The sequence below is a fragment of the Microcaecilia unicolor genome, chromosome 4, assembly GCF_901765095.1.
Source record: "Microcaecilia unicolor chromosome 4, aMicUni1.1, whole genome shotgun sequence".
NCBI classification, from domain to species: Eukaryota; Metazoa; Chordata; class Amphibia; order Gymnophiona; family Siphonopidae; genus Microcaecilia; species Microcaecilia unicolor.
The window spans coordinates 179,553,606-179,572,189 of record NC_044034.1 but is presented as its reverse complement, the minus strand read 5'-3'; the positions used below and the strand labels follow the sequence as shown (position 1 = coordinate 179,572,189).

The 18,584-nt window shown below is 45.9% G+C and overlaps 1 protein-coding gene across 3 annotated transcripts in view; it reads right to left on the bottom strand.

Moving 5' to 3' along the window:
* The window catches only part of ST5 (suppression of tumorigenicity 5), a 670,601-nt gene that overhangs the window by 132,193 nt on the left and 519,824 nt on the right, over window positions 1-18,584 (bottom strand). For all 3 annotated transcript variants that reach the window (XM_030201020.1, XM_030201019.1, XM_030201022.1), the window contains one exon: window positions 8,484-8,624. In XM_030201020.1, coding sequence (XP_030056880.1) covers window positions 8,484-8,624 — 141 coding nt within the window. The remainder of the gene's footprint in view (window positions 1-8,483; window positions 8,625-18,584) is intronic.

The window sequence follows — 18,584 nt, the reverse complement described above, 5'->3', positions numbered from 1 at the left end:
GGCTGACCTCTAGCATCCGCTACCTAAGTTCCTGTGCCCGCTCTGCCGAACGCCTTTGGCTGAAATCACGTGCCCATGCTGCAGTGGCGTACCTAGGGTAGTTGACACCCGGGGCCGGTCATTTTTTAACACCCCCCTCCAAAATCCAGTACTAGGCATACCAAGAATACAAAACACTCAGGACCTATAGAGCAATTCTACCATACCATAAGCAGTCATCTCTACGAGTAACACAAGGAAAAAGAAAGCATCTTAAACACTACAGTGAGCACTAGAACATCAATCCACCTATTGTAAAACGAAACCAGACAGATAGTATAGATCGTCAATCCTGCACAGTCAATGCCAACTGAAAGTCATGTCTTTTTCACAAACACAGATACACCCTAATCCACTATAGAACAAGTAATCATAAACTTTCTATTTAGACAAAAATTTAACTGAACCCCCAAGATGCCAGACTCTGCATACAACGCAACACCACAGAAACAGAAAATGTCCCCTAGTACTGTGCAAAATATAAAGACAGCAGATGTAAATTTGAAAAAACTAACAAATACCAATCACCACTTTACAAATTAACAAACAGAAATAAAACAAATATAGAAAATAAAATACCATTTTATTGGACTAATACATTTAGCTGTCAGAGGCCAAAACCTTCTTCCTCAGGTCAATACAGTATAGTGTGTTACAGTGTCCTATCCTGACCTGAGGAAGGGGGTTTTGTTCTCCGAAAGTTAGTCAAAATTTATTAAAATTAGTCCAATAAAAAGATTACCTTATTTACATGTGCTATTATAAACATTTATTAACACAGCTACAATACTACTTTATCCTAAAGCAAAAAAAATAAAAATATGTATTTTATTTACAGTTTGTTGTCTCTGGTTTCTGCTTTCCTCATCTTCTTTTCACTGTCTTCCTTCCATCCAGCATCTGTCTTCGTTCTTTCTTTGCCATCCAGTGTCTGCCCTCTCTGCTGTCCCCTCCATCCAATGTCTGCCCTCTCTCCCTGCCCCTTCCATTCACTATCTGCCCTCCCTCCCCCCCCCCCCCTCCATCCAGGGTCTGCCCTCCCCTCTCCCCTCTTCCCCCCATCCATCCATCTGTCCCCTCTCTCTCTGCCCCTTTTTGCAGCCCCCAGTTCCAGCCCTCTTATCCCACCTGCCCCTAGTTCTAGCCCCAGCCCACATCTCCCACTTGCCCCCCCTTTTCAGCCCCACTATCCCACCAGTCCGCAGTTTCAGCCCCAGCCCTTTTCTCTCACCAGTCCCAAAGCTTCAGTCCCAGCCACTTCTCCCTGTCCCCTTTTCAGCCCCCAGTCCCCCCAGTTTCAGCCCCTGCCCCTTTTCAGCCCCCAGTTCCAGTACTAGCCCCCTTATCCCACCTACCCTCCTTTTCATCCCCCAGTTCCAGCCCCCTTCATCCACATGCCTTGCATTAGGGACCTCTTTTCAGCCCCAGACCCATTTTCCCACCAGACCCAGGCATGGCTCCCATTTTCTCACATGGCCCCTTCCCCACCCCCCTTCCCCTTCTCCCCTCTGAGATCCCCCTCCCCACCTCAGACCCCTTCTCCCCTCTTCTCCCATCTGAGACCCCCTCCCCACCCCAGTCCCCTTCTCGCATCTGAGACCCCCCTCCCCACGTCCCCTTCTCCCATCTGAGACCCCCCACCCCCCTTCTCCCCATCCCAGTCCCCTTCTCCCCTCTTCTCCCATCTGAGACCCCCCTCCCCACATCCCCTTCTCCCATCTGATACCCCACCCCCTTCTCCCCACCCCAGTCCCCTTATCCTCTCTTCTCCCATCTGAGACCCCCCACCCCCTTCACCCATCTGAGATCCCCCTCCCCACCCTTCTCCCCTCTTCTCCTATCTGAGACCCCCCTCCCCACCCCAGTCCCCTTCTCCCATCTGAGGCCCCCCTTCCCAGTCCCCTCCCATCTGAAAACCCCCTCCCCAGTCCTCCTCTCCCATCTAAGCCCCCCCAACTCGACCCACCTACCACCTTCGTCGAGAGACGACAGCCCTCGTCTCCTACCTCCATCCTGTGCCTTTAAAGAAAAATCTGAAAAGCGGCATGGCTTTGCTTCCGCCCTGCCTGCTTGTAAAAGAAAGCATCAAATCTCCTCGTCATGTCGGGTCTTCCCTCACTGGGTCCCGCGACGTCGACGAGGAGATTTGCCGCTTTCTTTTACAAGCAGGCAGGGCAGACGCAAAGCGCTGCCAGCCATGCCGCTTTTCAGATTTTTCTTTAAAGGCACAGGATGGAGGCAGGAGACGAGGGCTGACTGCAGTCTGCAGCGCCAACGGACCACCCCCCCCCCACACCCACTGACACCCGGGCGGACCGCCCCCACCGTCCCCCCCCCCCCCCTTGGTACGCCACTGCCATGCTGACTTCAAACATTTCAAATTCTTGCTGACCTCCTTCCAGTCTGCTCTTTTACTTGCCAAACAGGACTATTACATCCAGTTGACAAATTCTCTTGGCTCAAACCCTCGACGTCTCTTTGCCACACTGAACGCTCTCCTCAAAGTGCCTTCACCTCCAACCCCCCCTTCACTTTCCCCCCAGACTCTGGCTGAGTTCTTTCATGATAAGGTTCACAAGATTAAACTTGAATTCTCAACCAGCTCACCTCCACATCTCCTTCCCTTAGTTCATTCTCTCAACCCTCCAACCTCTGCCTCCTTTTCTTCCTTTTCTGAAATCACTGAAGAGGAAACTACACATCTTATTTCCTCCTTGAAACTAACTACCTGTTCCTCTGATCCTATTCCCACCGATCTACTTAACATTATCTCTCCTACTGTCATCCCTTTTATCTGTCATGTCCTCAATCTTTCACTGTCCACTGCAACTGTTCCTGATCCCTTCAAACATGCCGTAATCACACCACTCCATAAAAAAACCTTCATTGGACCCTACCTGTCCTTCCAACTATCGCCCCATCTCCCTCCTCTCTTTCCTATCCAAGATACTTGAACGTGCTGTTTGTTCACCGCCGTTGCCTTGACTTTCTTTCATCTCAAGCTATTCTTGATCCACTTCAATCTGGCTTTTGCCCCCTTCATTCAACTGAAACAGCACTTGCTAAAGTCTCCAATGATCTGTTCCTGGCCAGATCCAAAGGTCTCTATTCTATCCTCGATCTATCTGCTGCTTTTGACACTGTTGATCACAGCCTACTCCTTGATACGCTGTCCTCACTTGGATTTCAGGGCTCTGTTCTTTCCTGGTTTTCTTCTTATCTCTCCCAGCGTACCTTTAGTGTATACTCTAGTGGATCCTCCTCTACTTCTATCCCACTGTCAGTTGGTGTACCTCAAGGATCTGTCCTGGGACCTCTTTTTTTCTCCATCTATACTTCTTCCCTTGGTACTCTGATCTCATCCCATGGTTTCCAGTATCATCTTTACGCTGATGACTCCCAGATCTACCTCTCCACACCAGAAATCTCAGCTGAAATCCAGGCCAAAGTATCAGCCTGCCTGTCTGACACTGCTACCTGGATGTCTCAGCGCCATCTGAAACTAAACATGATCAAGACTGAGCTTCTTATCTTTCCCCCTAAACCAACCTCTCCTCCTCCCCCATTCTCTATTTCTGTGGATAACACTCTCATCCTTCCTGTCTCATCAGCTCATAACCTTGGGGTCATCTTCGACTCCTCCCTCTCCTTCTCTGCACATATTCATCAGACTGCTAAAACCTGTCGTTTCTTTCTCTATAATATCACCAAAATTCGCCCTTTCCTTTCTGAGCACACTACCAGAACCCTCATCCACACTCTTATCACCTCTCGCTTTGACTATTGCAACTTGCTTCTCACAGGTCTCCCACTTAGCCATCTCTCTTCTCTTCAATCTGTTCAAAATTCTGCTGCACGACTAATATTCCACCAGTGTCGTTATGGTCATATTAGCCCTCTCCTCAAGTCACTTCACTGGCTTCCTATCCGTTTCCACATACAGTTCAAACTCCTCTTATTGACTTATAAGTGCATTCACTCTTCAGCTCCTCAGTACTTCTCCACTCTCATCTCTCCCTACATTCCTCCCCGGGAACTCCATTCACTGGGTAAATCTCTCTTACCTGCAATCTTCTCCTCTACCGCTAACTCCAGACTCCGTTCCTTTTATCTTGCTGCACCATATGCCTGGAATAGACTTCCTGAGCCGGTACGTCAAGCTCCATCTCTGGCAGTCTTCAAACCTAAGCTAAAAGCCCACCTTTTTGATGCTGCTTTTAACTCCTAACCCTTATTCACTTGTTCAGAACCCTTATTTTATCATCCTCACTTTAATATTCCCCTTATCTCTTGTTTGTCCTGTTTGTCTGTCCTAATTAGATTGTAAGCTCTGTCGAGCAGGGACTGTCTCTTCATGTTCAAGTGTACAGCGCTGCGTACGTCTAGTAGCGCTTTAGAAATGATAAGTAGTAGTAATGACAATCTTATACAATACGTATTTCATATAGTTGGAATTAATTACATTTTCGCAAATTCAAGCTCAAGGTGAGTTACAATTCAGGTACTGAATTAACCTCTCCTAGGCGACCTATGATCTAAGTAGTACCTGAGAAAACAAGGACAAATCAACTTTTCCAAGGTCACAAGTAGTATCTGTGGGAGAATCTTGGCATTCTTAGCTCTCTGGCCTACAGCTCTAAACACTAGGCTACTCCTCCACTGTCTAGGTTAGCTGCTGGGCAATGCTAAATATAGCCTGGAGTCTTATGCCCTCATACACTGCAGCTTTTTTCTAAGGTAACTACTTGTATTCCTCCCCTTTCAAAATTAGTGGTTGCAAACTAGATGTCCTAATATAGGTGTGTAATTTTTACCTTGCATTTGATTGGTCACACAAGTGTGACCACAACAAAGTGTGCATGTTTTACTTCCTCTAGAGGCTGACCAAATTTCGGTTTTGGTTTCAGCAATGAAATTGGCCCAAAATTCAAATTCAGCTTCGGCAGAAAATGCCGATGTATTTTTGGCTGAAACAGAAACTTTCCCTCCCAAACAAAAACGAGTCCCATCCCAGCTCCAGTCTGCCCCCAAACAAAAAGAAGCCCCACATAGGCCCATCTTACTAACCATGGTGGTCTAGTGGCCTCATTGGCGCCAGGGAAATCCCTAGTCACTCCTGCCCATGCTGGCTCCGCAGTCAAAATGGCTGCCAAGGCTGTTGGAAGTTGCAACAGCCATTTTGAGACTGAAACTGGCAAAGGCAGGAGTGATACAAGTGGCTCCTACTCATTCTAGCTCCAATCTCAAAATGGCTGCCATAACTTTCTGTGGATCAGTCCTGACCAGACGAGGCCACTAGACCACCGAGGTTTTGAAGGTAGGCTGTTGGGGGAGGGGAATTTTTGTTGGGGGTCAGAGTGAGCCTGAAATAGGGCCCACATTTGTTCAGGGGAAGGGGTATGAAAGTACCATTTTCAGTTTGGGCTTCAACCAAAACTGTGCAGTGAATTTTGGTCTAGCTGCAGATTCAGTTTCAGTCACCTCCCCCCCCCCCCCAAAAAAAAGCTCACTTTCTTTTTAACCTAGCTAAAAAGTATATACACCTTAGAAAACTGCACATATTTTAGTTAAAAAATCACCCTCCTCTGCCAAACTAAGTCATGTTACCTAGGTAAATGGCTCTGAAGTTAAGAACAGAAGCGGAGAACCCGAGAAGCCAAGACTCAGATCTTGCTGACATTCCTTGTGATCTTGGGCAAGTTACTTAACCATCCATTGCCTCAGGTACAAACTTAGAGGTAGATGCACTAAACGTTTTTCATCGTTAAATGAGCCCTCAGGGAAGAATTTCCTATCCTTTCCATGCACTTAAGCCTATTTTCCGACGACAGTAGCAGCTAACGAAAACGGAATGGAGATGAGCAATTAGTGTGAAAACCCCATTGAAACGACATGCACTAACCTTTTCCGATTGCCTTTACGCAGGAAAAAGGCAGGAAAACTAACGAGAGGTCTGGACCTCTCGTTAGGACAGCTCCGTGGCAGGAAAAAGTGTTAAGTGAAAAAATAAACAAACTTTGAGCCAATCCCAGCGCATTAGCAGAGCTAAAAGCGCTGTGATTGGTCCAAAGGACCTCAGAAAACACATAAAAAAATAAAAATAAAAAAAGGATCGGGAGGGGGCAAGGGCGCTCATCAGGAGCGTCCTGTACGGACGGCCTTGCCCCCCCCCCACACTTTCCGCCGCTCCCCCCACCCCGAAAAAGCAAACTTCTAGAAGCCCCTGCCCCCCTCCCTTCCTCACTACTCTGTCACCTCAGCTCCGCCTCCCGACATCCTCCGTCCGCGCCCCGCCCCCTTTTGGGGTCGTCGCCGCCATTCCCCTCCTCCATCAGGCCCCCCTTCCTCTTACCGGGCCCGTGCAGCGCCTCTCTCCTCTGTCCGAAGGCGCTGCACGGGCAAGAAGAACGCTGAATCAGCTGATGCCTGCCTTCGCGATGGGCGTCTTTCTCCTCCTGGGCCCGCCCCTGTCTGACGTCAGTAACCTACGTAGGTTACTGACGTCAGACAGGGGCGGGCCCAGGAGGAGAAAGACGCTCTATCGAAGCTAGGCGAAGGCAGGCATCAGCTGATTCAGCGTTCTTCTTGCCCGTGCAGCGCCTTCGGACAGAGGAGAGAGGCGCTGCACGGGCCCGGTAAGAGGAAGGGGGGCCCGATGGAGGAGGGGAATGGCGGCGACGACCCCAAAAGGGGGCGGGGCGCGGACGGAGGATGTCGGGAGGCGGAGCTGAGGTGACAGAGTAGTGAGGAAGGGAGGGGGGCAGGGGCTTCTAGAAGTTTGCTTTTTCGGGGTGGGGGGAGCGGCGGAAAGTGGGGAGGGGGCAGGGGCTGCTAGAATTTTGCTTTTTCGGGGTGGGGGGAGCGGCGGAAAGTGGGGAGCAGCGGGGGGGGGGGGGGGCAAGGCCGTCTGTACAGGACGCTCCTGATGAGCGCCCTTGCCCCCTCCCGACCCTTTTTTTTTATTTTTGTTTTTATTTGGGAGCCATGTGCTTGCGATTTGACTGTGTTTTGACTGTTTGTGGCATGCGCAGAGCAGCTAACATAACGCTTGGCTGCTCTGCGCATGATTTGGGGGCCGATTAACGATGTGTATTGTGATTCTTTGATACATTGTACGTTTCACTACCGATCTCAGCATGTGTGACTTTTTTTTTTGGTGCATGTTTCGTTATTTTAAAATCGTTAGGGACTTTAACGATTTAGATTTTTTTACGTTTGGTTGCTGCATCTGCCTCTTAGACCATAGTAGTAGTAGGACAGGGAGATACCTATTGTACCTTAATCTATTTGCCTTGAGATATCAATGAAAAGGTGTGAGATAAATCCAAAATATATAAACAAACACATTGTCCTCTATGGGAGGGAAGAAGGAACAATTTCCCTACAGCTTGTCTATGTACAAAGTTCGAAGGGAGTTTCCCTTTGAAAATCCACTTTTGTAAACTAGGTGGGTACAATGTACAAGAGTTTACAAACACAGGGATTTTAAAGAATGCCCTCATTACATTCACTTCAAACTGCCTCTTCAGTAGACAATGAAAATAGTGCCCATATGTTTAAATGTAGAGGGCATGCAAAACTTTGTTATTTTTTGGTTTTGACCAAGCCGAAAATGGTACCAGTCCCCCCCCCCCCCCCCCCAAAAAAAGGGGTCCACTTTTGGTCAGGGGAAGGAGAAGTGCTGCCCACTTTTAATTGGGGTGGGGCGGGGGGGAGGCAGAGTGAGGTATTCTTTTGGTTGTGTGGGGAGGAAGAATTTCTGTTTCAGCTGAAACTGCACCAGCATTTTCATCTGAATTAAAGCCAAATTAGAATTTCAGGTCAGTTTTTGGTACTGAAACTGAAATTCATTCAGCTACTATTTGTGGCTGTGATACATCATAGTGAAAAAGAAGGCTGCTGCTTGGATTGAGCTGGCATAGCCTGCTTTGGTTGAGCACTCTTGCTGATGAGGTTTGAGAACAAGACGCTGTGTTTATTGAGGTTGTTTTTCATAAGGTACTGATTTATAGTGGTGCACCTTAAGGACAGAAACAAAAAGTCTAAAGCCAGTATACATGCACAAAGAATATCAACAAATCATATAGAACAAAATATTGCAAAATAAGTAAAAATATAAATATACATTCTCCTTGCATGGTTACAGAGGCTCAAAACTGCAGAATCCACATAGGCACTTCTTCCCATACTGGGGAATCTTATTGCTCTGTGAGGATGGTGAAACAATGATGAAACTTCTACTACAATAATATTCCCCTGTATGGGAGGAACTGCTTATGCGGATTCTGTAATCAGCCTCTGCTAACCATTTATGGAGAGTGTATGATTATATTTTCACTTATTTTCAAATATTTTGTTCCACAATTATATTTTCTTATGTCTAAATGAAATACAGTACATTTGTGTTTTGGTTTAAATATAATTTAGCATACAAATTTCTCTACCTCATTTCCCGCTCCAGGCAAGAAAGTTTTGACCTTGATTGTCTTTCCAGGTGCAGGGAAGGGAGATTCCATCAAACTCCTCATGAAAGGATACACTAAGGCAGCAGAAATTCCTCGCCTTCTCTCAACCTCATCCAGAATCTAACAGAAAGGGAGAGAAAATAATTTTAATGTATGGCCAGGAATATTTCTTGATGGGAACATTCTGGAGTACAATCCTGGATTCTATAAATGGCGTTTTAAATTGTGCACACAGATTTGGACGTGTGTTCAATTTGCACATGCAATTTAATTGAATAATAAGCCAAATTGCACTGATAATTGGACCCTATCAATTATCAGTACTAACTGGCATTAATATCTGCACGCACAGATCTAAAAAAGGGGATGCAGCCATGGGAGGCTCATGGGAGGATTAGGTGTGTTTCTACAATTTAGGTGCGTTGTTATAGAATAAGGAGGTCAGCGCCTGATTTAGACGCAAGGATTTACATCAAGTCGTTGGTGAGGCTGCACTTGGAGTATTGTGTTCAGCTTTGGAGGCCGTATCTTGCTAAAGATGTAAAAAGACTGGAAGCGGTGCAAAGAAAAGCTACAAAAATGGTATGGGATTTGCATAAAACCGTATGAGGAGAGACTTGCCGACCTGAACATACATACCTTGGAGGAAAGGAGAAACAGTGGTGACATGACACAGAAGTTCAAATATTTGAAAGGTAGTAATCCACAAACAAACCTTTTCCAGAGACAGGAAGGCGGTAGGACATGAATTGAGGTTGACTCAGGAGTAATGTCAGGAAGTATTTTTTCACGGAGAGGGTAGTGGATATGTGGAATGCCCTCCCGCGGGAGGTAGTGGAGATTAAAACGGCAATGGAATTCAAACATGCATGGGATAAACAAAAAGGAATCCTGTTTAGAAGGAATGGATCCACGGAATCTTAGCGGAGATTGTGTGGTGACGCTGGTAATTGGGAAGCAAAACTGGTGCTGGGCAGACTTCTACGGTCTACACCCTGATTGTGACTGCATAGATATGGATGGGCTTGAGTGTAAATTTTTAAGGGGCTTCGACATTAGCTTCAGAACTTTTAGTACAAGAAGCATGCCCTGAGATGGAAAAGACAAATCAAACTTGGGTATACATATAAAGTATCACATGTAAAATGAGTTTACCTTGTTGGGCAGATTGGAGGGACCGTATAGGTCTTTATCTGCCATCATTTACTGTGTTACTATGTTTTGTTGGTGTAAATAATTACACCTAAATGTAGTCACCTAACTTTGCGCCCCTTTTATTTATTTTATTTTTGTTACATTTGTACCCCGCGCTTTCCCACTCATGGCAGGCTCAATGCGGCTTACATGGGGCAATGGAGGGTTAAGTGACTTGCCCAGAGTCACAAGGAGCTGCCTGTGCCGGGAATCGAACTCAGTTCCCTCAGTTCCCCAGAACCAAAGTCCACCACCCTAACCACTAGGCCACTCCTTTTTATAGAATTGTGCTTTTTTTTTGGTGTAAATGATTACGCCTAAATGTAGTTACCTAACTTTGAGCCCCTTTTATAGAATTGTGGGGTTTTTTTTTTGCATCAATTCTTTGGCGCTATTTATAGAATTTAGTCCTAAAGGGGCAATTGTACAAAGAACTATCTGATTGCAATGTCTGCTTTAAATGTGGAAAAAAGCTTGTATTAAATTATACAACCACATACATTTGTAAAACATATGTACAAAGGAAAGTGTGCACCTACTTTTAAATGATCTGCTTTTAGGTATTCCTGGATTTAGTTAGGACAGATGTGCATAGATTTGAAAATATTATCTGTGCACATTATTTTCCAGTTCCACCAAATGTACACTCCTCTGGGAATGCTTCCCATCAATCTGGATACAAGTATGTGCACTATACAACACCCAGACATAATTTTCAGTCAGATAGATGATGATTTTGGGGGAGGAAGTGATGTCATCGGCAAGCATGGCAGCCTAATCGCCGTGCTCCCGAGTGCCCATAGCAATAAATAGCGAAGCGGCAATCCTCCGACATCAGCAAACCTCACCACGACCGGCGGAACTAATAGCTTACCGGCGGGGTTCCGGAGCGGTCATGCAAAAGCGGGTAGAGGCGGTTAATCTGTCCCAATTTGCATTTGAACAAAGCGGGACGAAAAAAAACATGGCGGCCCAAGAGGAGGAGGTTACGAAGGAGCGAGGAGGGGCGGACTTGCAACCATCAGGGGACCTTTTCCTAAAGCAAGACCGAGGCAAAATCGAAACAGCTGGCCTCTCGGAGCTATGCGCCTGGATACAAGAGATTCGATCGGATTTAAAAGCGATGTGATCTGAACTGGCGACCCTGGGAGCTGACTTGAGGGGTGAGATCTCGGAACTGGGCCATAGAGTGGAGGAGGTGGAGGGCCGCATTGAGGAACATACAGAGTCAATTGGATTCTTGGAAAGGCAAATGGCTGATGAGCGCCTGGGACAGCAAATAATTCTGGATAAACTTGAAGATCTTGAAAACAGAAGCAGACGCAATAATCTCTGCTTTCGCGGCCTACCCGAGACTCCGACCTATCAAAATAGCGAGCACGTGGCCCAGCAAATTGTCAGTTTGCTGCTGGCGGCCACTGATGAACCGATACCACCGGAAAAAATCTTTTTGGAGCGAGCTCATCGAGCACTGGGGGCCAATCGAACGAACCTATCCAAAGACATAATAGTCTGCTTCAAAGACTTCAAACTGAAAGAGTGTTAGTCGCAGCGAGACAAACAACTGACTTTAAATGGGACTCCTATCAGATTGCAATCTATCAGGATCTGGCAGCGGCTACCCTGAAGCGTAGAGCGGAGTTGAAGCCGGTAACAACTAAATTCAGAGAAATGGGGATTCGATATAGGTGGAGACACCCATTTGCGTTGGTATTTTATAAAGATGGCAAGCAGCACCAAATTCAATCGGTGGCAGAAGCGCAGAAGATTCTTCAGGGGGATTTGCAGATGACTACACCCTCTACAGCGCGGACACCACAAGCAGCAAGTGGCGTGGGAACCCATCCGAAGTGGCAACGAGTAGGACAAAGTCGCCTACAACGCCAGAAGTCGGCTGGACGGCTTACCTGACCATGTCCTAACTCCAGTGGATACAGTCTTGTGGACACAAGGCTAGATACCCCAGCTCTCAGGGGGCAGCCTGGAAGGGACCCTAACGCCAGCTAGAAGTGCAGGTGGACTGGTTGGTGAATGACTTGAGTTAAATAGTTGATATGAGACTTTGTTTTATGTTTATGGTTACATTCAAGTTCATAGATAAGGACAATCATTTGAAGGATTAATCGCTTGATTAGGGGCAAGGGGGTCACACTCCTCCTTTAAAGCACCAACCTGATTCTGGTAAAGGTGCTATGGTTAGAGGGTAGGGGGAGAGGGTGGAGGGAGGGAGCAGGAATAGGGGAAACTGGTTCAGGATGTAGGGGGGTTAAGGACAGAGGGAGGGATGGGGGAGGGGGGTAAGGTTTAACCTCAATGTTGGATATAGTGGTAGCAGCTCTATACAATGGGTTAATGTTTTCTCATGCTTAAGTATGTCACCATAAATGTGCGAGGTTTAATATTTTCTTATGCTTAATTATGTCACCATAAATGTGCGAGGTTTAAATACCCCGCAAAAAAGACAACAGGTGTTTAGGGAATTGGCACGCCAGAAAGTGGATGTGGGGTTTCTTCAGGAAACACATCTGAAAAGAAAGTATGAACATCTAGTTAGACATAAGCAATATCCGGTGATTCATTGTGCCTCCACCACCGAGAATAAAAAGCAGAGGGGAGTTTTGATAGCACTGTCCAGGGCACAACCCTGGGTGGTGCATAAAGTAGTAAAAGATAAAATGGGCAGATTTTTACTGTTAGGAGTCTCCCTCCACAGGGTGTATTATTCTATGGTATGTGTCTATGCCCCCAATGAAGGTCAAAAGCTATTCCTAGAGGAGTTGGAACAGACTCTACAAAAACATATCCAGGGCCAATTGTTGATAGGGGGAGATTTCAATCTGACTATCGATCCCTGGCTGGACAACTCGGGTGGAAATATACGCTATGCTAGGGGAGATACAGCGGCCTTTAAAGCCTGGCTGTCGAGGTGGGGGTTGATGGATCTTTGGAGGGAAGAACATGGGGAGGAAAAAGACTTCACTCATTATGCCCCCAAGCATAAGATATACTCAAGAATTGATTACTGGCTGGGTGATGTGACGGTACGAGGTAGAATGGTTGAGGTGAAGATTACATCATGCAATTGGTCGGATAACTCTATGGTAGGGCTGACCTTACAACCTAGTAGTGAGCGGAGGGGGAGGAGAGGGTGGAGATTAAATGAAGCCCTACTAATGAACCCACAATATGTACTCGAGATAGAAAAATATATAGCTGAATATATACAGTTTAATGATATGGGTGAGGTCCATCCAGCGAATGTCTGGGAGGGTATGAAAGCAGTGTTAAGAGGCCAACTCATTGCTCTTCAGGCCCATGTTAATAAAGACCATACAGCTAAGGAGGATGAGATCAGAGGTCAATTGGAAGCTAGTGAGCGAGCACATAAGGCAGATCCAACACATAAAAAGAAATTGTAGACACTACAACAATATAGAGCGCAGTTGAATGACATCCAACTAACCGAGATAGCTACACGGATGCAGCATGCACAACAAGAGCATTTTGAATTTGGTAACAAAGCCAGTAGACTTTTAGCCCACAAGTTAAAAAAACAGGCCCAGCGAAATTATATCTCCGGTATCTATGACACCTCGGGACAGCTAGTTGCCCATGAGGAGGGAATACAGGCTAGGTTCTGGGACTATTACAACCAGATCTATAAGTCAGAGCAAGAGTCCACACAGGAGGATATAGTACAATACCTGCGGGAAGTGAAACTTCCTGTACTTTCAGAAGAGATGATAGCACCTCTATCTAGTCCCATAACACTTGAGGAGATTGAGAAAGTGATAGCTAACTTGCCCACCAATAAGGTACCTGGGCCCGATGGCTTCCCAGCCCGTTTTTACAAACTATTTACCAGATGGCTAGCACCGCTGCTGCTAAAGGTGATTGCCTCCTTTGATGAAACAGGAGAACTACCATACTCCTGGAGAGTTGCCGAGGTAGTCTTAATACAGAAGCTGGGCAAAGACCCCTCGCACTGTGGATCCTATAGGCCTATATCACTCCTCAATATTGACTATAAAATCTTTACTAAAGTGCTAGCAATGAGGCTCTAGCGGGTATTGCCCAATATACAGTGGTGGAAATAAGTATTTGATCCCTTGCTGATTTTGTAAGTTTGCCCACTGACAAAGACATGAGCAGCCCATAATTGAAGGGTAGGTTATTGGTAACAGTGAGAGATAGCACATCACAAATTAAATCCGGAAAATCACATCGTGGAAAGTATATGAATTTATTTGCATTCTGCAGAGGGAAATAAGTATTTAATCCCTCTGGCAAACAAGACCTAATACTTGGTGGCAAAACCCTTGTTGGCAAGCACAGCGGTCAGACGTCTTCTGTAGTTGATGATGAGGTTTGCACACATGTCAGGAGGAATTTTGGTCCACTCCTCTTTGCAGATCATCTCTAAATCATTAAGAGTTCTGGGCTGTCGCTTGGCAACTCGCAGCTTCAGCTCCCTCCATAAGTTTTCAATGGGATTAAGGTCTGGTGACTGGCTAGGCCACTCCATGACCCTAATGTGCTTCTTCCTGAGCCACTCCTTTGTTGCCTTGGCTGTATGTTTTGGGTCATTGTCGTGCTGGAAGACCCAGCCACGACCCATTTTTAAGGCCCTGGCGGAGGGAAGGAGGTTGTCACTCAGAATTGTACGGTACATGGCCCCATCCATTCTCCCATTGATGCGGTGAAGTAGTCCTGTGCCCTTAGCAGAGAAACACCCCCAAAACATAACATTTCCACCTCCATGCTTGACAGTGGGGACGGTGTTCTTTGGGTCATAGGCAGCATTTCTCTTCCTCCAAACACGGCGAGTTGAGTTCATGCCAAAGAGCTCAATTTTTGTCTCATCTGACCACAGCACCTTCTCCCAATCACTCTCGGCATCATCTAGGTGTTCACTGGCAAACTTCAGACGGGCCGTCACATGTGCCTTCCGGAGCAGGGGGACCTTGCGGGCACTGCAGGATTGCAATCCGTTATGTCGTAATGTGTTACCAATGGTTTTCGTGGTGACAGTGGTCCCAGCTGCCTTGAGATCATTGACAAGTTCCCCCCTTGTAGTTGTAGGCTGATTTCTAACCTTCCTCATGATCAAGGATACCCCACGAGGTGAGATTTTGCGTGGAGCCCCAGATCTTTGTCGATTGACAGTCATTTTGTACTTCTTCCATTTTCTTACTATGGCACCAACAGTTGTCTCCTTCTCGCCCAGCGTCTTACTGATGGTTTTGTAGCCCATTCCAGCCTTGTGCAGGTGTATGATCTTGTCCCTGACATCCTTAGACAGCTCCTTGCTCTTGGCCATTTTGTAGAGGTTAGAGTCTGACTGATTCACTGAGTCTGTGGACAGGTGTCTTTCATACAGGTGACCATTGCCGACAGCTGTCTGTCATGCAGGTAACGAGTTGATTTGGAGCATCTACCTGGTCTGTAGGGGCCAGATCTCTTACTGGTTGGTGGGGGATCAAATACTTATTTCCCTCTGCAGAATGCAAATAAATTCATATACTTTCCACAATGTGATTTTCCGGATTTAATTTGTGATGTGCTATCTCTCACTGTTACCAATAACCTACCCTTCAATTATGGGCTGCTCATGTCTTTGTCAGTGGGCAAACTTACAAAATCAGCAAGGGATCAAATACTTATTTCCACCACTGTAATACATCAGGACCAAGCTGGGTTTATAGAGGGGAGGCAGACGTTTGATAACATCCGTTGCCTGCTACATGTGGTTCAGCAGGCCACGGATGAATCGGAGTCAGTGATCCTTTTCTCGGTGGACGCAGAGAAGGCTTTTGACTGCGTAGAATGGCCCTGTTTGCAGTCTTGGAAGGGGTGGGAATAGAGGGGAGATTCCTGAGCTGGCTACGTCTGCTATATACCAACCCATTAGCAACCCTAAAAATTAATGGATCCCACACCAAAATGCTCAGGCTTGAAAGGGGCACTAGACAGGGTTGTGCGGTGTCCCCCCTCTTGTTCACACTCTCCATCGAGCCATTAGCTCAAAAGATCAGAGACCATGAGAACATAAGGGGAGTAATCAGGGGCCTCCGCGAGCATAAGATTATGCTCTTTGCTGATGATATTCTGATGACATTGTCCCAGCCCACAAAATCACTCCAACAGGCTATGGATGTCATAATTCAATATGGGAAGCTGTCGGGCTTTAAAATTAACCTAAGCAAGTCAGAGATACTTAATCTCACCACGCCTCAGAGAGAGACCAATATTTTGAGGGGAATGTACCCATTCCACTGGGCAACCAAATCAATAAGATATTTGGGTATAATGATAACCTCCAGAATAGAGAATCTCTATCAGGAGAATTTTCCAAAAAAGATCAAGGAGCTGTTCGAAGAATTAGATAGATGGGAAGGGCTCACTATATCATGGATCGAGAGAATCCATGCCATAAAAATGATGATACTACCGGAATTGTTGTTCCTATTTATGGCACTTCTGCTGCCGATCCCCCGGGCCTTTTTTCAAAAACTCAATAAAAAAATGTTTGCCTATATTTGGAGGAAAAGACCACCTCGGGTGCGTAGAAGTATGATGTATCAACACCCTGTTGCAGGTGGCATGGGAGTCCCCAATTTTTATTTATACTACCAAGCGGCGCAGCTTAGAGTCCTGGCGGAGTGAGCCCCTCAAAACACCAAGAAGTGGCTACACTGGGAAAGGGCGTGGATGGGCACTAGATATTTGAGTAATATTCTATGGAGTCCGGGGAAAGAGCTGCAGGGAGCAATGAGACGGGCACCGGTAAGCCTCAGGCATTTGCTATAAACGTGGTCTCAAATCAGGAAAAAAGTTTTCCCAGAGAGACAATGTTTTTTGCAGATGGCTATAAGGGGGGCTCCAGGGTTCCCTTTAGGAAAAGATGAGCACGCATATTTGAGATGGGCAAAGAAAGGGCTGGGTACCCTGGGGCAGCTCTGGGTTAATGGAGAAATAAAACCCTTTGAAGACCTACAGGCGGAGTATGAACTAGGGGATAGAGACTTAGTATATTATATGTGCCTCAGAAATTATATTCTCAGACGAGCAAGAGATGAGCTGGAACTAACAGAAACAGGGCTAAAAAGGCTATCAGAAGCGGAGGCGGAAGGGGCAGTATAACCTGCCTCTATAGAGCTCTACTGTTTCTTTCCTCGCCCCAAGAATTTTATACAGGGAGATGGGAGGAAATACTCCAGTCACAATATACACAGGAATGGTGGAAAAGCTGCTTTAGGCATTTGCTGAAACCGTCCATCGCCCAGCTACTGGTAGAAAATGGGTACAAAATTCTATACAGATGGTACTACACCCGTTAGATTGCATAAATTCTACCCACAGGTTCCCACAGATTGTTGGAGAGAGTGCGGGGGGCGGGTAACCTTCTGGCACATTTGGTGGGAGTGCCCAAAGGTCCGGACATTCTGGACAGAGATACTACGGAGGATACAGGAAATGTTACAGATAGAATACCCATGCCGGGCCATCTATTGCCTCCTGCATATCCGACCGAATAAGAGCCCAATATCTAGCCATAGGTTGGCCATTCACCTCTTTGGGGCAGCTAAATTGGCACTGGCTAAAGCCTGGCGACAGAAAGAGGTTCCCCCTGTGCAGGTGGTGGAGAATAAGCTACACTACTTATATCAAATGTCGAAATTGACAGCTTTGCATAGGGGGCAACTCCAGAACTTTCAGAAAATATGGAGCCCATATGAACAATGGCGAGGAATATAGAGTGCTATACAATATATTGCTGAGGTGGGGAGGGTGGGGAGGAGGGGGAAGGGAGGGCATTAAATATTATAAAGATGGTTCATATCTTTGTTCGATGCTTTTACTATCTCATTGAGTTGTCTGTTGGAAATATTTAAGCAACATGTTACTTGAACTGAATAAAAAGACTTTAAAAAAAAAAGGTAATTCTAAACAAACTCTAATAATTCTACAAGGCAAGAAAAGCATTGTTCCTGATCTGTAACAGGAGGATTGATAAGGCACAACAGTGGGTGACATCACATCACCATGCAAAACATTCAGGCAACTTCCGTGGAAGCAGAGGGACTGTGTGCCTGATCAGTCTTGTTGTGTATGAAAAACATCTGTCGACTGAGGAATAGATAGCTATATAGGTTTATTTTCAGTTACCCGACTTGGCCACGTTTTGCCTCAAAAGGCTGCATCAGGGGTTTACAATACACTGTTAATCAGACATACAAAAAACTAAATTAAAATCAGCATATAAATTAATTCAATTGTCTAAAACAACATATACATAATTCTAAAAATATCTAATGAAAGAATATAAAATAAAAATGATCAAAATCTTTAATAATAATGTATGAGCAATAAAAGTTCTAAAACAATAATAACATATTAAACACCATTGACACATCAGGTAACTGAAAATAAACCTATATAGCTATCCACTCCTCAGTCTGCTTTTTTGTTTGATGTTATATTTGCAAGCAGATTGCTGCCTGTCCTGATCATGTATTTGAGAAACGACAATGCTCTATTTCTATTGACAAGCAGGACGGAGTCAGGTACACAAGTGGGTGACTCTAAGCTTTGGGCTGCTGGCTTCTTTTTGCACTTTCCCGTACTTAGGAACAGTCAAAAGGAAAAAAAAACCCCAAACAAAAAAACAAAAAACCTGTGAGAGTTGCTACTTCATCCAGAAAGACTGGCTAGCACAGTTTAACCAAAAGCATTCTCCTTTATTGTGGCATGGTCCAAATGGTACGGTGAAGAGAATGCATCAAGCAAAGACCATGTCACTGCTTTATATGTTGTATCCAATGTGGCAGACTTTAGGAGAGCCACTGTGGCTCTAATATGGTGAGACTTTATTTTAGAACTCAG